Here is a 24,612-nt window from a genome sequence, read left to right as displayed (position 1 = left end):
TTTATAAATCAAAAGTCAGGAAACATGCTCAAATAGATAAGTTCTTTAAGATAACTGAAAGATCAACCTCTTTCCCTAATCTATTATATACAATCACTTAATTAAGCCATTGTTAAACATAAACAAACATCAGTCATTACCAGGAAGAAATGTATGTGCTGTGCTGCATGGGATCTACTCTTGCTACGTAGATATGTAAGGAATGCCTACAGCAGAGATATGCAAAAGTATTTACAGAATCTCTCTGACTTGTGCTTGATAATCACTGAAATAGCACACAATATATTTTAATTTTATTTACGTAACAATGGAGAATTATACAATAGGAAAACAACCGACAATTAGGAATTTTAAACTGTTACATTAAATTATGTTCAGTTTTCCTGAATATTATTTCTTATGATATTGTAACTTTTCCTAGTACAAAGTAACAGGTCCCATATAAGTCCTGATCAGCAGCCTGGATTCTTAAGGGCTATGGAAGTCACTGTTAACCATAACTGGTAGCAGTGGCAAGAGATATGAGACAGATTAACGCACCTTTTGTTGCAAATGGTACCATTAGGAGAGGACAAGAGACCAAAAGAAGTGCTGATGCACCATTTTCAAAGACTACCCTTCATTATGAGAAGAACACATGGACGCTGAAAAGGTGAACTACAGGAAGACTTTGTGGGAAAAATCTTTTATTGGTTGATCTGGTCCTTTCACAGCTGTGTAAGTGTTCACTGTGGGGAAGCTAATTGTATTAGTTATCTTGTGTAACAACCTGATTAATTTTGTACTTCAGGGCTATTAACTACCATACTGTACATGATTCACTGGAGAATGGATGAATTTAATCCTTCTGTTCGAGTACAAAAGCAAACAAGAATAATCCTTAGTTTTATAACTTTTAAATAGATAACTTAAATTCTTAATGATGCTTAGAGTATATTAGGAAGGCATTCACTGAAACTATTTAGCTAAGGATAACTAGGCTCTTCCATTAGAAAGCCTAATTAATTGGGATTTTAAAATTAACTCTGATTTACAACAGATCATAAAACTCTTCAGTACAAAGTTTTATCTTTTTCTTCTAAGGTTTGTAAAAGATCAAATTAAAGAAACAAGATCAGTAAATTATCTCTTGCTATTTCAACACTGTTCTCAGTATTTGCAGCTGCAGTTTGAAAACAAAATTAATAAATTGGCAGGCCTCAAAACTCATCCTGGGAGGAAATTTCATCCCAATAAGTGAGAAGCATAATAATTTTTAAAAAGCAGAACTCTAAAACTGGCCCAGTAGTTGCTAGCTTCAAATACACAAGCTGGCAAACCAAAAAAGCAATTTGACATGTCACAGAAACCCTTCACAACAGTTTCCTGTTGGGTACGTTGCAGCATGGCTGTTTTTCTTTAGCAGAGAACTTTTCACAGTATTAGCCAAGTGGACAGAGTAACAAAATATTTTATGTAAAATGAGACATTTTTATATCTCAATCAATTGAGGTCTTGCTTTATAGAGTTGTTTGTTTTTTTAGTATCTCCTAAAATAAATTGATAAATTCATTGATGTCCCCACAAAAGAGAGATAATACAAGCAAGTCCGTATGAAATGAAGAATGTAAATTTTATAAACACAATATGAAAGATTTTTTTTTCCTTCTCATGGGCTAAAAAAGAATCTCAAATAAATCCTCTGCATTTGAAATCAATGGCTTACGATGGATTAATCTATAAAAGCAAGGGTGTATTCATGCTTCCCTCCTAAATTTTTGGTCAGAATCAAAACAGAGATTGACAGGTTGAAAGAAGAAGCTGCTCTTAGAATACTTTCCCCATCATGTAATCCACTTATATTGTTATCCACACCTTATGAAGGGCCCAACTAGTCTGCAGAAACAGCAGCCAAAGACTCCCTTTGAACTTCAATATAATAATGATTTCTGATTTCCCATTCTGTTTCTCACCTCATTTTCTGTCTTGCTTTTCCTTTTCATAGAATCATAGAGTCACATAATATCCCAAGTTGGAAGAGACCCATAAGGATCATCAAGTCCAACTCCTGGCACCGCACAGGTCTATCCAAAAGTTTAGACCATGTTACTAAGTGCACAGTCCAATTGCTTTTTAAATTCAGACAGGCTTGGTGCAGTGACTACTTCACGGGGGAGCCTGTTCCAGTGTGCAACCACTCTCTCAGTGAAGAACCTCTTCCTGATGTCAAGCCTAAACTTCCCCTGCCTCAGCTTAACACCATTCACAGAGGTCCTATCACTGGTGTTTGCAGAGAATAGGTCACCTGCCTCTCCACTCCCCCTCATGAGGAAGTTGTAGACCGCAATGATGTCCCCCCTCAGCCTCCTCTTCTCCAAGCTGAACAGGCCCAGTGACCTCAGCCACTTCTCATACATCTTCCCCTCTAGTCCCTTCACCATCTTCGTCGCCCTCCTCTGGACACTCTCCAACAGTTTAATGTCCTTTTTGTACTGTGGTGCCCAGAACTGCACACAGTACTCGAGGTGAGGCCGCACCAGCGCAGAGTAGAGTGGGACAATCACCTCCCTCGACCAGCTAGCAATGCCGTGCTTGATGCACCCCAGGATATGGTTGGCCCGCCTGGCTGCCAGGGCACACTGCTGGCTCATATTCAACTTGGCTGTCAACCACAACCCCCAGATCCCTCTCTGCGGGGCTGCTCTCCAGCATCTCGTTGCCCAGTCTGTACGTATTGCCATGGTTGCCCTCTCCCAGGTGCAGGACCCGGCACTTGCTCTTGTTAAACTTCATGAGGTTGGTGATCGCCCAGCTCTCCAATCTGTCCAGGTCTCTCTCCAAGGCCTTACCACCCTCATCTGAGTCCACAACTCCTCCAAGTTTGGTGTTGTTGGCAAATTTGTTCAAAACACCTTCTAGTTCTACATCCAAATCATTTATAAAAACATTGAAGAGGACTGACCCTAAAATGGAGCCTTGAGGGACCCCACTAGTGACCATCTGCCAGCCAGATGTGGCCCCATTTACCACAACCCTTTGAGCCCTGCTTGTCAGCCAATTGCTCAGCCATTGTATGATGTTTTTGTTAAGTTGTACACTGGACATTTTGTAGGATCCTATGGGAAACCGTGTCAAAAGCCTTACTGAAGTCCAAAAGGTCACATCAGCTGGTTTCCCTTGATTGACTAGATGGATGATCTTGTCATAAAAGGAAATAAAAATTGTTAGGCAGGACTTACCCCTCATGAACCCATGTTGGCTGGGACCAATGACAGCATTGTCCCCCAGGTGCACCTCAATAACTTCAAGAATCATCTCCATAATTTTACCAGGCACTGACGTGAGACTGACAGGCCTGTAATTGATAGGGTCTTCTTTCTTACCCTTCTTGAAAATTGGCACAACATTTGCCAGCTTCCAGTCTACTGGGACCTCTCCAGATTCCCAAGATCATTGAAAAATAATTGAGAGAGGTACCATGATGACATCAGCCAGCTCTTTAAGCACCCTGGGATGAATCCCATCCAGACCCATGGACTTGTATGGATCCAGGCAGAGCAGCAAATCCCACACACGTTCAGGGTCAGTTGAGAGTTTGTCATTCCCATCATCATGGTCCTCTAGCTCAGGGCATCCTGGGTCCCGAAGCCCATCATCAGAGTTGAAGACAGAGGCGAAGAAGGCATTTAATGTCTCTGCCTTGCCTATGTCATTGTCTGTGAGGAGACCTTCCCCATCAAGTAGTGGACCTATGTTTTCTTTGGTCCTCCTTTTTCTGTTCACATATCTAAAAAAAACTTTTTAATTGTCTCCCACAGACATGGCCAGCTTCAACTCTAGTTGGGCTTTGGCCACACAAATTTTCTCCCTACAAACACGAACATCATCCCTGTATTCCTTATATATTATATTCCTTTTATATGTCTATCTCACAGAAGGATACTTCCCATTGACATTACATTAGTATAACATTAAAAGGGCAACCAAGTTCTAATTTTTGATCATTTGCAAAGCGAGCAAACTGGCTCAATTTCCACTAACTTACATTGGGAAACTTTTTTTTTTCGTAACTGTATAAAAACCCGTCTGTGAATTACTTGAAAAACATTTACTGAAAAAATTAATATAGCACAAGATCTGAACTTACTACATAGTCCTCAAGAATACACAAACTGCACCTCGTTAGTGCACTAGGCTTCTGTCCTTGGCTCTGTCAGCAACTTAATTAAAAAATAAAACACAAAGACATATATGAACATTTACCAATCAATCTTCGTTGTCTTAGGTGTATTACTTCAGCAGTACAGAACTCACCAGAAATATCCTTTCAAGTTGATCTTGAATGTCTTTCATTCCTGGAAAAGCGGCGACCCCTTGAATCATTTCTACAAAGATACATCCCACTCCCCTACAGAGGGAAAAAAAGAAAGCATGCACCTTTAGAAGGATTTATCTTAGATTAAACAGTTATCAACAATGCTTTTATCTCCATCACCAATATTTAAATAATGTATTTTATTATTATTACTTTTTAAATCAATGCTGTGAAAAATAATATACAAAGTGATTAGTTCACATTTCAGGTGTTTGAAAGCTAAGTGTAGAGATAGGAGGAATATGGATGAGTAGCTGTTGACACCAATAAAGGTATAGCAGCAGATTCCTGTCTGTATGAGTGCTTCCCAGGCAGCACACTCACACTCCCAAATAAATTCTGTGGATATGGGAATGGCACTGAGAGAGCACCCTTGGGAGCAGCCGAACCGGGATGGACTGCAGCACAGAGGCGCACTGGAAGGGATTGGAATGGAGACAAAGTCTGGGGAAAAAATGAGTAAAAAGGGAATGTAGTTGCTCACAGCCACTGAACTAAGCTACTGCCCATATGCTGATGACTCCTGGTATGGGCTTGCAGCCACAGGCTCCCTCCTCTCACCACTGCGACAGCCACCTTGTTACAGCTCCTTTCCCTAGTTTCTACAAAAGCTACTTCACACGGGTTCCCTCACCCCACTCATTTAAAGCCACTGGCAAATCAGGGGAAAAAAACTACACAGCGCAAAGAACGGATTAATGGCTTCTTAAGATTTGAGGAAAGTTTCTGCAGGACTTTAACCCAGATTTCAGATTACCTGTGGAGTTCCCACATCCAAGAAGCAAAAGTAATTATGAATTTGTATTTGCTTCTTTTCCGGATGAAAAGAGTTCAACATTTTTTTGTTCCATCAACAAAAATAATTGCAAATTGTAGAATTCAGTTATATATTTTCACTTGTTCAATTACTATTTTCCATGTATGTACAACTTACACAAGTAAACTACTATGTATGACATATAACCACACCTGTGTAAGTAACCACATGAAAAGTCTTCACCCAACACAAATACCAAGTCAATAACTCAAAATATATATTTGAATGAAGCAAGAATTCCCAAAGCTAACTACAGTACCACTTTTTCCTTAAATTGTGAGCTGTCCTTTAACTCTGAAAATCCCAACAATAACATCTGGTTTCACTTTGGTTTTTGAAGTAAATTATTATAACGAAGATTATCAGAAGATTAACCATGTTTTACTCATCTCTGAATGCTTCCACCACTACCAAATAATGAAATAATTTTATGTTCCAAGACAATGAGTGCTGATAGTCAAATTTCCTGACAAAGAAAATTAGACATGCATCACTATTCTTTAATTCTACATCCCAAAGCATAGATACAGTAAACAAAGTTTCTCCCTAGCCATTGGAAAAGTGGAAGAAAACTTTGGAAGGCATAGCTCTGGTCCAATTCTGGAAAAAAATCAGGTGTTCATAAAAGAGAAAGGTTAAAATTTATGTTCCATATGCTGCTACTGGTTACTGAATGAATGGAATTGATTAAACTGCCACTCATCATTCACTCTGGTTAGTGCTTCATTAGGCACAGATAGGCACAATATGTCTTAGTCAAATCCTTACAAAGTATCAGGATCTCAGACAAGGAAAAATTCAAGATTTTAGTCAGGAGCCATTTATTCAAGATAAGAAATAAAACAATTGAATTTAGACTAAAGAAAAGAGGATTAATGCTCTATTCTTGCAACCAGAAAGCATTTGATTAAACCAGTTTATCATTTTAGGGCATGTACTGCTATCTACAGAGAAACTACAGCTAGCAGTTTGACCAGAAATACTGTACAAGCAACATGCAGATTTCACCAGATTGTTTCATATTTTTTTCCCAAAATCTATTTGCAAAATTTTCCATTTCTAGTGGGTCAGACGCAAGTGTGAGCCAAGAACTGCAAACAACACCACTGAAGAAAAATTTCCTGCTTGGAAAGAAGAATTCTATTATGTGGCTTGGACTCTTGTAGAACCTAGTACTCCATTTAGTCATAAGCTGAAATGAGGAGTTAGATAAACAACTACTACAAAAAATGAAAAGGTTATTAAAATCGTTGAAGAGAGAAACATAAACAAGCTTCCAGGTTTGAGTTGGGGGACTGCTGTTCACTTTGGCTCACTTGAAAACTATGCTTTGTTTCAAAGCTTATGGCACTCACCCAGCACACTGAAGAATAAGCCCGTGAAAAGATTAAATGAATAAAAAGAGAAAGAAAGGCGGGGAGGGAGGAAAAAGGAATATGATATCGAATTGATATGAAATACCTAGAAAGCTGTGATGTCACAAAGACTTTGAAGGGCTGGAATGGTATTTTAGTTGCCTTAGAGTTCTCCGTGAGTTTTGTCTTAGGCTCTTAGCAAGTAGAAACTAAATATATGGTAGGATCCCTGCATCACAAAACTCAAATGCACACACTTTGAACATGAACAGAAATAAAGCCTCTGCAAGGCCTTTAACTTGTTTTTGTAGACCTCACACACACCGTTAAACAGGTTATAGAGATTTTCGAGAAAAGCAAAGCTTAGTTACAGTCCAGAACTGGTTTGTAATGAAAAAAAATTTAAAAAACTATGTCACTCTTGGCTAAAAGAAGGACAGGGAGAACAAGATGACTCTGTATTTAAAACTATGCAAAATGAAGGACAGGAAAGAATTGATTGGGATTTTAATGGTTCCCAGAACTGTAGGTAGGTCCAAGACAGTATAACCAGAAATAGGAAAATGCATTTAGGAAATGAAAATTTTAGGCTATGTTAGAGAAATACACTTAACAACTGTGCTATACCCCAGTCTCCCACAGGACTGGGAACTCCATGGTTGCAGTCCCGTGAAACCAGACAAGCTGGAACACTGAGGAATATTCTTCTGGGACTAGACTTGCATTAACAGTAGGGTGGATAAAATGATCTCACAGATCACTCCCATCTCCAGTTTCTGCGATGTGAACATTACATCTTGAAATATGAATTACAACCAATTAACTTGGCTGCAATGTGCATGCATCTCTGAGGATCCGTTATTTATGTATCATTTGTGTACACATAGCAGTGTACAATGCCATTTTCAGGCAGCTTTTCAGAAATCATTTGTGTGACAAAAACCATTAGCCTAATGGCTTTCAGTACCTTCAATCAAGTTTTCCTACTTACTTTGCAGGACTTCTGATTTTCAATAAATAAGCCAAATGCTGCTAATTCTGAGACTTTTTTTCAGAGATCTTCCCAATGGAACTGCATGGGATAACCTTGCAAAGTAAACGTGACAGCCATTTAATGTTGAAATGTGTGGCTTCCCTTCTGATGACAAAAAGCATGACTAAACCTATTGATGTATTGATGAGACCATATGTGGCCATACCATCTAATATCGCTCTTCTATTGTCCTGCCTAATTTGCTGGGACTCCAGCTGTCACTGAACAGCCTTATAAGGAGTAAGAGTTAATAGCACAGCTAAATGAGTTACTTTTGCATTTGAACTGACATAGTAAATGAGCCTGTAAAAGTTAAGTTAGATGCCTCACAAAACTGCTTTCATTTTTTTCTTCCTTTTTTTTTTTTTTTTTTTTTTTTTTTTTTCAGCACAACTTTTATAATTCAAGAACTTATTCTCTTAAAATTAACTTCTTTACTGGGAGATTGGCTTTATATTTTGGGTTCAAGAATTTCCATTCATGTCTCTTTGCAACAAAGATCCTTATTGCAACAAGAAGAATCTACAGCCTATTTGTAGTTGAATACTACAAGAAAATAACATAAAAGCTCTGGTGAGGCACAATCTGTAAGATTTTTTATTTTTTCCCCTTCAGTTAATATTCCATTTTTTTCCTGATGGATTTGTAAAAGAGACTACAGACACACTTTGGAATGAGGAATTGTTTCCAAACTGAAATTTATTTTATACTTAAATGGAAATTATAGAAAGCCTGAGTGGAAACTCGAGGAACACTTACTATATATGTTAATAACTGTTGAACTTTTTGCCCTGAACAGATTTGCAATGCTTTCCAACAGGCTCATTGCAGGTGATGACATCTAGCATATTCTTCATTGCAAAGTTGTATATTTGCTCTTCAGATAAGATTTGTATCTGGTTGTGAAGGCTGTTTCAGTGTGAAAAGTTTGGATGAGGAAAGCATTTTATGAAAGGCAAGTAACTGCTTCCAGAATTCCTCCTGATAAGATTTCTGAAATACAGAGTAACAGCAGAATTTTCATACAAACTTTCCCAAATTCATGCAGATTGCACTGCTAAATATACCATAATAAAAAATAAATAAAAATAATAAAAAATAAAAATGATTAAAAAAAAATAAAAGAAGCCTGCTTGGTTTTATGGACTCATCACAGAAGCAATGGTGGAACTTCTTCCATTAAATCCACCTGTTAACATCCATGTTTGAAGGGCACAGAGGAGGCTTTTATCTTGTCAGATTTATTCAGAAAAAAAGTTACATTCCTATATGATCCTGCTTACGAACAGAACTATGACAACAAACTCTGGGGAGAAAGGAATGAAGAGCAAGGGACTTCTGTCTCTTTAATTGACCAAAACCTGATTTTGTTTTGTGATGGCACACTGCCAGAACAGAATGGAATCCCAGAAAGGCCAAGTTTGGAAGGAACCTCTGGAGGCCATCTGATCCAAGCTCCCCGCTCAAGCAGGGCCACCCAGAGCAGGGTGCCCAGCGTGTCCAGGCAGCTTCTGAAGATCTTCAAGGATCTCCAAGAACTTCACCACCTCTCTGAACAATCTGCGCCAATGCTCTGTCACCTGCACAGTTAAGTACTTGCGTATGTCTAGATGGAATCTTCTGTGATCCAGTTAGTGCTCATTGCCTCTTGTAAATGCCATGGATACTGAACTTGGTTGGACTTCATCTTTTGTGACTGCTTATCTGATATGTGAAAAGCAATATACCATGAGAGATACAGTCTGAGCAAAAAATGGGGGCGTAAGGCAAATGAATTACTTCCCATGTGAGAATTGTAATGAGTGAAGCAAAATTTCCCTTCCATAATGACAAAGAACAATATTAAAATTTCCACAGAAAGCAGATACAATGAATGAAAAATAAATTCCTCAAAAGTATGGTAGTTCACGGTATTTCTTGAACCAACCGTAATTACAAATGAATAGGGTGCTCATGTTCTTGCCTGCATCTCCAAACTACTAGAAATAAAAGCTCTGGAAAGTGTTTTTGTCACCCAATCTTCTGCATAGAAACTTTCGATTCCTATATTAAGAAATACTATATTCATGAAGGATTAAATTGTACATAATTATTTTTTGCTACGATCTTTCAATTAGACTTATTTCCTCTGTAAAAGAAGAATGCAAAATAAAATAAATCAAGAAAATCACTTTTGAACTTAAACAACATCCTGCCATAAGGTATTTTCCTGTTCAACACATTCTTCCTGGTTTTCTTTTTCTCTCATGGATCCAGATACTTCTTATGGAGTACTTTCCTCACACACATGTGCTACATATTTTTAGCTGTGTGAAAATGATAGTAAATCTCACGTTTCAAATGGATAAAAGTAATTTTTAGACAGGAACTGAAATGCCTTTCCTAGAGACAAAAATTGTTTCCTCACACACGGTCTTTCTATGAATAAGACCCCATGAGAATTTTCCAATCAAAAGCTAATTCAGCTTAAAAAACTTTTGAAGAGATCACTGACAATGAGAGAAGTTTAATTAACAATACCCTGACAGTTACCACAATACCCTCACCTTAATATCCTAATCCTGAAGATTAGCATTTCTTTGGAGTGGAAGTCATAATCATAACGAACATTAAAGGCAAAAGAACTAATTTATCCTACACTGTTTTCTCTCCTGGGCCCCAAGCAGTATTTCTTCACTGTGCATGGGGACTCGTACTCTCAGATTTGTTTCACTGCAAACTGTTTACAGCAGATATGGGATAAAGATGCCTTTGTAACCTCCCCTGTGTAAAAACATAATTTGGTGCACCTGTGTCTAACACAAGATTCATTTTTATATAATAAATAACTTAATTACTGTCATAGGTCTTCATTGGTCAAATATTCATGAAAGCACGCATGGAATTACAAGGAACACTCAAATCTATACTCAGAGCAAGCTATTTGTGAAAAGTGCCACGTACCTGAAAAACAGCATTTATTTTTCTAACAACAGAATGGAAAAACTTCATGTGAATAGTTTTCCCTAGATATAGGTCAGAATTAAGACTTTGCCTATCAATCCAGATGTTACAAAGTTAAATAACAGTGATTTAATAAGCAATTTCATAACATTTGACCGGCCTCGTTATAAGCAATTTCTTTCACAGCACTAAACACAGCTGATGTTAGTAAGAGTGATTAGTTAATAGGACTGAATTTAAAAAATAGCGTGGCCAGATTACCTGAATTGTGACTAGGAGTGTATTTTTTAAAAGAAAAACAGGATATGCAAAAATTGCCAGCTGTTAGCAAACACAGTTTATAGCCAGCTGCACTTCAAAATAAAACATCCCTAGTGACTTCCTGATCTAAGGAACCCAGATGTAGCAGTACATGCATTACCAGAACCAAAAATGATTTAATAACCTGTTAAAATTACTTCATTTACTTATACTAAACTCCTTCTGTAAGGAACAAACAGAATAGGTTCATTCTGGGATTTTCCCTATGTTTCTGTATTACCTATTTATGGTTTTTAGTAATTTATAAGCCCTTTATCTATTGAAGCTTATTTTCCTTAGATTGACTTTCAAAGGACTGTAAAATTCAAGGATTAGGAAAAGTTACACCAGAGGCAATGCAAAGCCATTTTCATAAGCTACTAGTAAGTCCTCATCAAGAGGAGGAAAAAAAAAAAAAAAAAGCATATCAAAGGTTATCACAACTCTTTGATGCAGTCTTAGGTAGCGGAACACATTCACACAATGCCACTGTATCAAATGCTGTCAGCAGTAAATCACAAAGCCCACTGCATTGATTTCCATCACTATTCTGACACCACTAATGCATGTATGTCTTCATTAATATTATTTTATTGCCAGTGGCTATTTAAAAAGAAAGCAGGAGAATGTAATACTGTATGTGGATCATTAGCTTTTAGTTACTAATGCCCTACACCGACAAATGAAGTGTAAAAATAGCCTGCAGCCTCTGCCACCTGCTTCCTAGCCGCTGTCCAGTGGTTAATATTTGGACTCTATTTTTTCATGCAGCTGGTCTTCTACTCAATAGGAGCCCCACTTTCCATTCCTTGGGAACCACCATGAAATGTCATTTATCACGCCTACAGCAAAGACCCTGTTGTGTATTTTTTTTCCTAAATGGAAAAAACAGCTGTGCTTTGTGCCTCAGCGTTATTTAAATATTTAGTGAAGTGGCTGCCTCATTTTGTCATAATGTAGATTATCAATAAGGACACGCGAGAGCACACAGTATCTGCCATAAGGACATAATGCCAGTAATTGCATAAAAATGCTAATGCTACAAACACACTTTTGATAACAAATTACCAAATTATCTTTTTATCTGATGGAAGATAGGTTTCTCCATGTCTCTCCCTTCCTCCCACTCTGGGATATCGCTAAGCAGTTTTAATGTAATTACGGCCCAGCTATGTACAACTGTTATATGAATAAAACCCCAAGACTGCCAGAGCTTCAGCAGAGCTCCCTGCGAGATGTGCCAAACAAGCATCAGTGGCCTGAAGACAGAACGACACCTCTCGCCACCACTCTGGAAGAGGTGTTGCAGACAACCCAGCAAAGCATAGAAGTAAAAACCTACAGCTCTTTTGTCACATACAATATACATTTGTTCTAACCTGACTTCTGACATGGCAGTATCTCAGCCTTTACATAAATTCCTACCATGTGAAAGAAACTGCACTACTAGTTTGTTTTTTTCTAATGTTTCCATAGTTCACCAGTTTGTATGGGGCAGCAGAATCTTTCATCAGTGATACAAATCTAATGAAGTACAACTTAATTTTGCATTTGAAACAAAACTCACTGCCCTCTGTCCCTGAGCACCTGGATCTTTTTCAGACCTATATGAAGTGTTCTGTACAAGAGGACATCATTTATTGATATTGTTGATGTTGATATTGTTGATTCAATTATTATGTTCTTCTATAGTTTTCTTGCCTAATTTTGAAAGTCCTTACAAAAAAATGACCTTCATTCCTGAAGCGGCATTTAGAGTCCTTCCTTGATGTTCCCTGCTGCCCATAGGATCACAAAGGCAATGTCAGTCTGCATTTATAGTAAGTTTAAAATGCTTTTAATTATCTGCATGACAATTTGATCTCTATCTTAGTAATACCACATAGTTTGACTGGACCTTTTAGTAGCTCTTTTACAAAACTGGTTATTGGCAGGAATGATAACAGATCTATTTTTGAGGTGTTAAACTTTTGAGTGAACTACTTTTCTCCATGGAAGAAGCTTCAGTGAGAATCAAAAATGTTTAAAAATCCTTTGTTTAATTAAAAAAAAAAAAAAAAAAAAAAAAGCCTTAATTGCTAAGTGTAATTATTTTTGTGAAAAGTTAACAACAGCAAAAAAAAATGTAATGTCTATTTTGCCTAAAAAAATATGTCAGGACTTATAGAGTAGTTTACTCTGTTAAAGCATTTAATTATTTTTTTAAAGTGGTTTCCACATTTTCTGTCATTGTATTTGTATTTCAGAAGTTCAGACATACACATACACATATACAAAAAGATTTGTGACTGAAAAACTGAGCACATGCTGACTGAGCTATAAGAAGATGAGCAGAAAGAACTATTTATGTCTACCTTCTATTACCCTAAGCAAGTCGAGCTTGTTGCTGAGAATATCAGAGGTGTATCTGGGATGACTGCAAAATGTCAGGAGCAGATGGGATGCAGAGATTGCATGCAGTCTGTGAAGACATCAGGTTGAACTGATCTTTGGGAAAACAGGACAGTTTTAGCACAGATGAGAAGCTGAGATGCAGGGAAATGTGATTTTAGATCTGGGAGGTAGAGAGTGACTTGAAGAAAACCAGACAGTAGATACAGGCTGCCTTTGCCTCTCTGCAGTTGCAGTATCACAAGGTTCACATTTGGAGATGTTTGCTCCCTTTCCTGCCTCTTGATAAACCAACCCTGCAGCTAGAAGCCCAGTTATATTAAATGTCCTCTTCAGCATTAGATATTCTATTATTTATTTGCTGTAACCCCTCCTCAACTGAAAGAATCCTGCTACTTCTAACGCCTGCCTCTAGGAGTCAATACTTCTAGTGCTTTAGGGCAAAACTAGATGAGATTTCCAGGAAAGTAGAGCTTTTCATTCCACAGTCTCTGACCTCACCTACAGGAACAAACACAAGCTCGTCATACTTAGTTTCTTTTCTCAACAAAGAAAATACTCCTGCGTGATCACTGGTTTCAGTACTACTAAACAGTTCAAGATTACCTCAACAAATATTATTTACCCACTGTTAAAGCCTTTCTGAAATACATATGATCTTTTTTATCTTATTTTGCCGTTACCTCTAGATTTTACAATAATCGTAATTCTAAATTTAGGCTACACAGATTAAACAAAGGTACTTCACCAAGCTACAAAACAAATCATTATACTTTTTTTGAAACTCGTTCAGTACATATTTTTTCCTTACAATAAAGTAAAATAGAGTTTTGTAATATCTGAAGATTAAATATACATTCAAAACAAATTAACTTATTCCACAACAGGAGAGTTTCTTGGTAAATACATAATATTCTTCAATTATTCTTCGTAAATAAATAATATTCTTCTTCCAGATTTCCGTTTCTTGAATCAGAGTGCATTGCTTCTAACAACAAAGTTGATGTTCTCACTAACAACAGAATGTGTACAGATTAAAGAGGTTTGTGACCTCAAAACCAACAGGATAAACAAAGAACCTTCACCTTGGTCTCTGACAGTCAAAAAAACACACACACCTCCTTCGTTCAATACAGGATTAAACGATGTTATTAAAAGCAAGGTATCGTATTCTTTACGCAAACTGTTCTTTCAAACCCACAGGTCTAAACAAAACCTGTAGCTTTGAACAAAAGTTTTCCAGCAACGTGTCACATACTGATTTACTGATAACTAGTAGATCAGATTAAGAAGAGAGGCTATATTTTTGCACCCAGAGTATCCTAGGTCTGTCCTTGCTACAGCTGGGAAGATCTGACAGACATGGCAAAATTGGGCAATTCAGTCACAACTGCAATGCTCTAGCCACCATGCTTTTTAGCTGGTTTTGCTAATATAGGATTAGCCACCATGTACTGTATCATGCATTCAGGGCAAGCAGTTGTTTGCCAAGGAACAGCAATCAACAGCCACTCATCCAGTCTCTTGAAAAGCACTACTGGCTCTGCTACTGGTGTATCAACACTAGGTACCCAAGCTGTGTGTTGCAGGAGGGGATTCCTTTAAGGAAATAAGTGAGTCAACCGCACAGAGATTACTACACATGAGCTATACTATTTTAACTTGAAGCTTTAATTATACCACTGATCTTGCCACATATTTGTTTTACACATCTAAACAAAATCAGAGCTAAAACACCTAAATACAGTCTCAGTAAAGATGCTGTACTGACCACATATCGAGGCAGGTAGAATATTCTGTTGATCCCAAAAGGACATCTGGAGGCCTGTACCATAGGGTTACCACTTCATTAGAATATGTATGGCTGGGAACTGATTTAGCTCTTGCAAGACCTGTGGGGTAAATACAAAGAAATTAATAAAAACAAAATGAAGAAACTGTTTGCTGTATGTTTACGATCCTAAAAGGATACGTGGGCCCACATCATATAACTTGATGTCATATTGCAAGTATTTTTTTCTTCTAGTATTGAAATATGTTGCTTAATGAAAGAACATGGTAGTTTCTATCATCTAGCACCTGGCTAAAAAGAGCTGTGGTTATTATGAAAGAATAATAAAATATGATTTTCATACTGACAACCACAGACCCAGGAGAGATGCAAAGATACATTGTGGTGTACCTAAATGAAAGACAAATAAATAATGTTGTTCATTTCCATTAACTACTCATCCTTGGGCATCAATAGTCTTTCATTTTAGTGTTATTCAGAAAAAAAGAAATGGAAAGGAAACTCCCAGATGTATAGTGACATACTTGAGATTTATTTTTTAGGGGAGCCTAAGAAAACCTTCCACAGTTTACATTGCAAACCCTAGTCTTCTTATTCAAATTTATATCTGAAAGTAGTAGAAACACTCAGACATTTCCATTCAAATAAATATTAATATTGCTGTAATACATCAGAAAATGGTATGTGCAAAATTCTTCTCTCTCAACAAATGTATGTTGGCAGTGCAACAATCTCAGAAACAGAAATCATTTCTATGAAATCTGTGACCTACTAAAGATATACTATTTACAATAATTGTCTTTCAAGCTTGTCAGTCAGTTAAAATAATTCACATAACTGCATAACCATATATCTCATGTAAATTGGAAGGATTTTAGGAGAGATCCTCATGTGCTAAAAACAGCAGTAATGAGCAAACTTTTCTAACAGTTATCCTACAACAGCCTCACTCATCCAGGGACTGGAAAAAAGATTTTCAGGACTTTGGTGCCTGTTCCCATCATGTGCCTGCAAATACCTTTTCCAAATAATTTGTTCCTTCTCCATGCCTCGAGACTCCCTCACTGGGAACACTGGACGAGTAACAGAAATCAGGAGAATACACCACTGATTTTTGTCTTCCTAAACAAAGAACTATCAATTTCCCTTTCACACAAAAAAATAACTTACTAAAATAGAAGGTCGTGTCCTACACCACAGAGAAACCAAAAAGCAGTCACACGCTCCAGAAGAAATATGCAACATGAGAATTCACATAAAAGTGAAGATGAGAGTCCTTTGCATCTTTATTCTCAATACACTGGAGAAGCTATTTAAGAGCAGTTAATCTCAGTGAATACATCTCCATAGTAATGATGGCAAATCTTGCCAGTAGATTGCATTATCAGCTGATTATAGCAATTAGACCAATGTAGGGGAATAATTTGACTTGTATGCCAAAATTTCTTTGAAAAAAAAAATCAAATATGAATAATCTTTTTTTCCTTCTTCTTTTTTATCCAGCTTTTTGACTTCCATCTGCTTTGTTCACTTGGTTAGCAGCTTGACCAACACTTGGTTCAAGCAGGCGATTCAAGGTTGGCAAATGCAGTACAACCCCAAAGAGGAGAGGTAACCTCACACTGTCTGCAGTACCTCTGATCAATGTTTTTGCTTCTACTAGAAAACAAGCAAATGCTCTAACTGATGAATAGTTCTTATTCCTAGCACAAAATTTACAAACAAGCTTCAGTTTCTAGGCACTCACACGCCACATGACCCATCTGAAGTACTACTCCCTGAAGGCATGAATCTGGATTTGCTATTATTATGCTAAATAAGAATGATGAAAGGATTTGAAAAGCCTGGATGGTGAATGTCCCCTTCCAAAGTCCCTTCACTGTTGCTTAGGAAGACTGAATTTGGTTGCAGACTCTTACCTCTCTAATCTTCTTCCTAGCTTTGGTAGGAGAAAAGGCCCAGGCAGGCAGGGAAAAGGCACTTTTAAGAAGCCAGCAACATCATGTGATATGAAGAAAACTGGCAAAAAGTTTTAGAGTTTGTGTGGTGATAAAGAAATGCAGGTCTCCATGACACAAAGTGCCTGACCCACAGACTCAAGAAATCTCCCAAATAGGGAGGAATAAATAGCTAACTTGCCATACCAGAGATCATACTGCAAATAATACAATGCCTGTGCTTACCACCTAGTTTCTGCCACCTTGCTGTCCAAGACAAAGCTTTGCAAGTGCTGTAGCCTACCCAAATATGTCTTTCCTCTTGTTCTGCGACCATTCAGCAAGAATCCTGTCCTCCCATCCAGTAGGGACTGCTGACCATCCTGTTTCCTCAGCTTACCACCTCTAGATCTCCTCTACCTCTAATCTGGTCCAAGCTAAGATCCATCAAATTTTCAAAGTATGGCCCTTTTTGGCTAATCCCAGATGGTTGGACAGCTAAATGTTTTTTCTTCATTTCCAAAAAACCATGAAAGCCTCACTCGAGGTTAGCTGCTCCATCTGGTTTCTCAGTTATAAGAGGATCATTACTGGAAAGGAGAAAGTTATTAGCAAAACTTCAATTTGTAAGAGCAAGTTGAAGCCATACGTTGACATCAAACAGCATCAGTGCACCAGGTTTAAGGTTTATGGGTACAGGCCATATGTTTTATGTAGTGGCCAACTGGTTTCCTGCTTGTGCACTTAACGCTACTTTGCAGACTAAATGGCCAAGTTTAGCAGAAGTGAACAACCCACCAAGGATAAAATTTGGCATAGGAAGATTTGGAACAGTCCCTCTGTTTTAGTCAATAGATCCTCTAGTGCAGAATTCAAATATCCTAAATTAGGCTAATGCCTTGGAGGAGCTGCTTTGTCTCTGGAAGGGTACAAAGTTTGCTTTTTCTGAAGAACGTTCTGCGTAAATAAGGCACTTCCAATTATGAGCACTTTCATTTGAAGATTCAGAATTAATGTAAATCTCTCTCAACACAACTGAGACATGAAAATATCCTCATCTTTCAGATGTATTTACAGTTTAAAAGCAGCAACACTATCTCTTTCTATATATATGTATAAACACTAACAAGACACTGCATTTCTTATTTTGATGTTCCAGATGCAAACAGTTGACAGTTGTCGTTTTTCCAAATATCCTTCTGCAGGAAAAAGATGCTTTATATTTCATACCCTTTTGCATCTCCAAATATGCTTACTCATGCAAAATTTATTTAACCACATCCTTCAGCTGAAAGAAAACTGAAGGGTAGGATTAATTAGCACAGCATGTTCGATCACTTTCTTTAAGGGTTCCCTGTCTGTTTCCATGGTTACTCTACAGGAAGAGTGACGATCTCTTTTGAAAAAGACAGAGCTTATGGGCGATCATCAAAACTTCAAATCTTAATGGATGATGTGAACAAAAGTCAAAAGGTAAATGACGAGATCACCAGGTGAGTACACAGCATTTACATACTGCTGTTTGCACACTTTTTGCCTGTGATGGTACAGTGGTGGTGTGCTGACAGCTGTTGAACTCCCTTCTAGGTCCTACGTTTTCCAGAAGATAAAAGGTCAGCACGCGTCCTGCTGTTACAGCCTCGTTTGGAAAGGAGGAAGCCAAGCGTAAGGCACGGCTATTAAAAAAGTCAGGTTGCATCAGCCCTGCTGCATATAATTATGGCAAGAACAGACACTGGTTAACATTCTCCAGGCAGTTACTTCTTTGGCCATTACCCAAACTGGAAGAAGAAACTGTTCTCACACATCACATGCCACAAGTCTTCCTCAGCATCATCTACCTGTGCTGTGCCACAAAGCACAACTTCCTTTTAACTCATTTGAAACCTCAGGAAGGGAAAGAGGAAGGGGAAGGGAAAAGGGAAAGGGAAGGGGAAAGAGCCACACAAAGACCATTTCAACTTTCTGACCCCTTCTGGGCTGACCACAAGCTGAAGCGTGTCACCGAGGGCATTGTCCAAATGTCCCTTGAGCACTGACAGGCATGGGGCACCACCTGTCTCTGCAGGAAGTCCGCCCAGGTGTGTGACCACCCTCATGGCACTGACATTTCTCCTCACACCCAGCCTGGCCTTCCCCTGGCACAGCTCTGTGCCCTTCCCGTGCCCTGTCATCACTTACCAGGGAACAGAGACTGGCACCTCCCTCTGCACCTCCCCTCCTTGGGAGGCTGCCCAGAGCATATTTATGTGTCTTTAACATATAAAAACTCCTTCTGCCTTGTACTCCGAATTATAAAAATAAAAATAAAAATAAAAATAAAAATAAAAATAAAAATAAAAATAAAAATAAAAATAAAAATGGCAAGGTGATATTTTCTTCTGTGGTAAACACAATTTTCTCTGCTTTGTCTGGATCTATCTTTTATCTCAGACCCAGAGGTTGTATCTGATCTTACCTAGCATCAGTTATTGACATAACACATTGCACTGATTTATCACTGTAATTTTTTTTTTTTAATTGTATTTGGCTTTTAAAAGAGGCAGTAGCTATATGCAGCCACAAGATCTATTCAATACACGCACCTTTGGCTATGAGCATAAATATTAATATTTGATATCTCTTTAGCTGCAGGATAGCTTTTTAGTCAAGTTCATATGACAACCAGGAAGCCTTTGTTCACAGAGAGCATCATTCTGCAAATGAGAAAAACAGTCACGGCTGCAAAAATGAGGGCTTGCCAAGAATGTGCATTGTTCCCTTTTCCATTATACCTTAAATGTATTTATTTGTTTACTATTTTTATTTAGAAATAACAAAAAGAGCTCTAGTGAGGCGTATTGCAAACAAACAAAAAAAGTTTTGTTTTGTGGTTGTTTTTTTTGCCGTTTTTCCTTGATTTAGATTCTTTCATACTTCCTTTCTTAGCTTCATGTTTATTTATTTTAATAATTTACCTAGAGTTTGGGATAAATGGCTTATAAAAGTATACCCATTATTCAGTAACTATATTAAAATGTTATTAATGCTGTCTGTTGTAGATCATGAATTGTCAAGTTCATTTAATCTATTTATCCAGCTACTTATTTTCCAACAGAGGCATATTTATTTAGTGAATACCTGAATGGCAACAGAACTGAAGTAAAATAGGTGGAAACATTGCCACTATTTTGACAAAGCAGTCAGCTCTCCACCCCAGAAGTCAGTTCTTGGCAAGGAAAAGTGTACTGCAGCCTGTAGGTCCCTCTGCTGTCCATGTGAATATATCTACCCCTAAGATACAGCATTATCAGAATATCTGATTTAAATTCCTTTCAAATATGATAAATTGCCTACAATATCCTATGTCTGAGTCCTAATGCAGACAACAGATTATGGTAGTGATGTTCATTTGCAAAAGCTACCCACTATTAGGGAGAGCCTAATCAGGTTCCCCTATTAATATTCCCCAAAGGCACTTGGACAGTGACTGTTCTTCCAAAGCTGAGCGCATGAGTCAACCTTCTAGAGACAGGCAGCAATAAGTAAGGCAAAAGGCATGTGTGCCTGACAGCCTGCTTTTTCCAGCAGTATCAGTAGGTCTAATAAAGGATGATTTCTCCCTGCAAATCTTATCTCATGTACGCCGTCAGACAATCACTTACAATAATGTAGATGATAATTATTCTGGCCTTTGAAAGAGACTCGACTATCAATTTGACAAATACAAGATACAAAAAGGGAAGATAGAGAAATATTTTTTTTTTCTGCTAACAGGAAGTAAGAATTTAGCCCCCATGAAAAGTGTTTTTATTTTTTCAAAAACTCCAGCATCATCTGTTTCAACTGCCTCCCAAGCCACCCAAAAGATCATAGGCAGTGGAAAAGTGGGATAAGGAAAAGTGCTCAGCTGTTGGCTGTATATTAAAGACCTCTTTGATTAATTTGCCTGAAAGCCATCCTATCTATAAAGCTGATTATTCCTCTGCTTTAAAACCCTTATAAAAACTTTCTGACACATTGAAAAAGCCTACTGATGCTGAACATGTACCATGACTGCCAAATTCATTTATTCTTCATTAGCAGAAAGGAACACACAAATAATTCTGTTCCAATCAAAAACTAGGTGGCATGGAAGTGCGAAGGAAATGCATGTTCCATTTTCAACACAGTAAAATTATATGTATTCCCATGACCTTCTGGGTCAGTGTGAACATGTTCAAATTGCCTCTCCTAGTCTAGAAACAGAAAAATAATGGTGTGGGCAGGAAAAAAAAAAAAAAAAAAAAAAAAAAGAATCCACACCGTAAACATGCACTCAGCCATGACAGCTAACAGAACTCAAGGACAGCAAGCAATTTCACATCAAAGATAACTTCTGTATTAATGAAAAGACCTGGATTCATTATGAATATGGGATACGTGCCCACGATTTTTAACAGTTGACTGATTCAAGTCTTGCTTTCCAGTTTCTGGATTTTTACTTAATGATCCTCATTTAGTTGTCTCACAGAAAAAATTCTATATGAAAAACGATGACCTCTCCTCCTAACAACATCCCAGCATGAACACACCACTTTGCTAATAAGGCTGTAAGTGAAAATATCAGAATTGCTCATTCCAGTTATTAAGTTTGAAGCAAATAGTTAACAATGCCCAAACAGATGGTTTTAAATTGGTAAGATCTGCAAAGGACGGGGAGGAAGTTCTAGAAAGGACAAAGAGGCAGAAAATAATTCTCCACTGTAAATGAGAGGTAACAGCAGAATATTTCAATACTCCCTAAGAAAAGAGAGAAAACTGGGAAGCAGCTACAAATCAACGAGCACAGCGCTAGGGAGCAGTTTGAGTTTAGAATAGAATAATAGTGTATATATTTTTTTTTGTGGAATTTTAAGACATATGCACAATGATCTTGCTGAAGACAAGAAACTTAACAGACTACTTTCATACATTTTTGAGGAATAATGTTCTCGTTATCTTTCCCTAACAAACCAAAGGAACTGAGAAAAGAAAAAGTTAAGTGCTACAAACCATTGGGGAAACTGTTCTATCAAAACAAACAAAGAACTATGGATGTACAATTTGATGAAGTGTAATAGCTCACCAAGCAATGGCCACAGAAGTCAACACCTCACCGCAGTGCTATTGAGTATTAAGTTAACAATTGACTGTGTTCCCCATCTGCAAAACTAAAAGCATGACTGCAAGAGCCAATTTGGGATTACTCCATCTGGAGTCCAAGTAAAAATGAACCAATCTTCATCAACTGGTGTCTTGATAACCTATCACTTGATAAAATGCAGTAGGTACTTGACATATTGCATGAGACAGGCTAAATAGAACATACTGGCAAAGAAATAAATAAGCTTGCTCTGTGCTGTGCAAGACTTATATTAGCAGAAAATCATCATGTAGATAAACTGCCTTCCCCTTTGTTGAGGTGCTAAGGGGACTGAACACACACCAGATTCAATCCCTCTGTATACTAGACAGCAGTACCATTTAAATCCTTCTACTGCAACGCTTCATTAAATCTGACAGCTGAAGAACTGTTAAATAAGCACGTTTTGTTGCTAGTGTAGTGATTCACAGTCATCCAAACAGAAACACAGAAGCTAAGTTTCACTGAAAGTTTTATATTTGAACATCTAATCCCAGTTTACACTCAGATAATTTTGTTTCTTCAAGGACTATACAACACTGAGCCTGACAAGGTGATGCCACAGCCAACACGTACTGCTTTTCCCACTAACAAGGTCCAAAATTCAGTGCAATGATTCTGGGGAGTGCCAAAACTCTGGTCAAATGCAAAGTTGGTTGCATGACTATTAACATGTTGCTCCGTGGAGTGGTTTATGCCAGTGGCATAACACTACTTTGCTAATTCATCACTTATAATTTAGAGGTAAAATAGCCAGAGAAATTTAGTGATGATAGTATTTAAAGTAATGGTCAGGTAAAAGCCTATTTAAGTGACTGTAAATTTACTTCCAAACAGGTAAGATTCCAGGAACTAGTCTAGGATAATTTAATAAGAGCAAGGCTACATCTAGAAACAAGTGTTTGAAGAGTATTAACATCTACAAGAAATACACTTCTGAAAATCACATCTAATAATTATTTCAATTTATAAATCCAACACCGACAGGGCCATTTGACATTACCATGCAAAACCATCATGACATGGGCATTGAAACGATCACTTCTTACAGTGCAATGTCTGACATTACATGAATGGCATAACTCCTCAGCTAACACCTTCACCAGCTTCCGGCCTCTATGCTGCACAGCCAGTGCAATTTTGATGTGCCCATGTTTCCAGGCAAGATGTCACCCCAGCACACACTTCCCTCCTGCAGCACACAGCTACACTTGTTCCATTTCACAGCCTCATCTTCTGAATTACAGCCGCCCTGACTGGCACCAATGGTTCTGTAGCAATCAAGAAGTTTAATCCAGGCTGCTTCCAGGACCCATGACAGACTAGTTATAGAAAACGAAAATACTCAGTTAATTCTTGGTATCGCTGCCATACATTATATTCTGCAGCTTACATACTTTCTTAGCATGTAAAACACTGTCTTGGCCATTCTGCTGAAGAACTCCAGTACATTTTGTATGTGTTACCACACCAGTACATACATTCACATGCTAGATAATACCCACAGTATCTAAACACACATCTGTTTGCAGTGGCAGATGAAAAAAGTCCGAGAAAAATGCTCTTAATACATCAGTACAATACAGTACGAGCACCAGTACAAAAAAAAAAAATCTAAGTTATTACAAAGAACAAAATAACTACAACAGACCTAAAGATTTCACTAAATTATTTTTTTTTATTTTCAATTTGCTTTAAAGTGTGAAAACATTAAGAAAACCCACGTAAATATGTTTGCTTCCGTAAAGCAGCATTATAGAGCAACATATTATGAAAGGGATCTCTGGAGTCTCAGATTCACCTGTTCAATCGAATCGCTCCTCAAAACTCATTTAACATCTATGTCATCTTTAATTAGCTGAATCACAAATCTACAAGGAGAGTTTTGTGAGAGGCATTCCAATATGCTTAGGTCTAAATGATTATTTGACTTTACATCAGTAGTCAGGCATCTGTATTCCTGCAGAGCCACCTAATCAGTTCATAATACAATTTTGTCACAGAGAAGGAAGAAATGAAAACAGACAATTTCATTTTTAAAAAGTTACATTAGAAAAGCATTAAGGCTGTGCTTTATACAGTAGGATTCTGGAAGCGTGTAGTTAAAAAGCAAATGTTCCTCATGTGGCATCTTTCTGTATATTGATACTGAAATGCTGAAATACCACTGCCAAGAAAGCAAAATTGGAGCTATAGGACCATATCTAGTCTGTTATATACAGACGTAACGTTACTAAGTCAGGGGAATTGCAAATCCCTGTATCATACCTCAGTAAAACAAATGAAAAACTGTTAGTACTGAGGCTAAACCATTCCTTTCTCTATTATTTCAGTTAACTTAAGGACTATTGATGTGCTTCTCTGTGCAGTGCTTGATTAAAACCTGATTCTGGATTGCAAGCAAAGTAACCCTAATAGTATTTTGATCATAGGCAAAATACTACTGCCATATTATTAGTAACTTTGGAACTTTTCATGCTTTATATAAACCATTTCCTATTTCAGTTTTGCATGTATGAACATAAGTACACAGGTGAGCGCATCTCA

At 37.6% G+C, this 24,612-nt stretch overlaps 1 protein-coding gene across 1 annotated transcript in view; it reads right to left on the bottom strand.

Moving 5' to 3' along the window:
* The window catches only part of CDK14 (cyclin dependent kinase 14), a gene marked incomplete at its 3' end in the record, with an annotated part of 181,690 nt that overhangs the window by 62,146 nt on the left and 94,932 nt on the right, over positions 1 to 24,612 (bottom strand). Inside the window, exons 7-8 of the mRNA XM_084282821.1 lie at positions 14,965 to 15,085; positions 4,294 to 4,387 (exon numbers count right to left, since the gene is read on the bottom strand). Coding sequence (XP_084138947.1) covers positions 4,294 to 4,387; positions 14,965 to 15,085 — 215 coding nt within the window. The remainder of the gene's footprint in view (positions 1 to 4,293; positions 4,388 to 14,964; positions 15,086 to 24,612) is intronic.

The sequence above is a fragment of the Netta rufina genome (assembly GCF_964035555.1).
Source record: "Netta rufina genome assembly, chromosome: 2".
NCBI lineage: Eukaryota > Metazoa > Chordata > Aves > Anseriformes > Anatidae > Netta > Netta rufina.
This window is presented reverse-complemented; position numbering and strand designations above follow the sequence as displayed.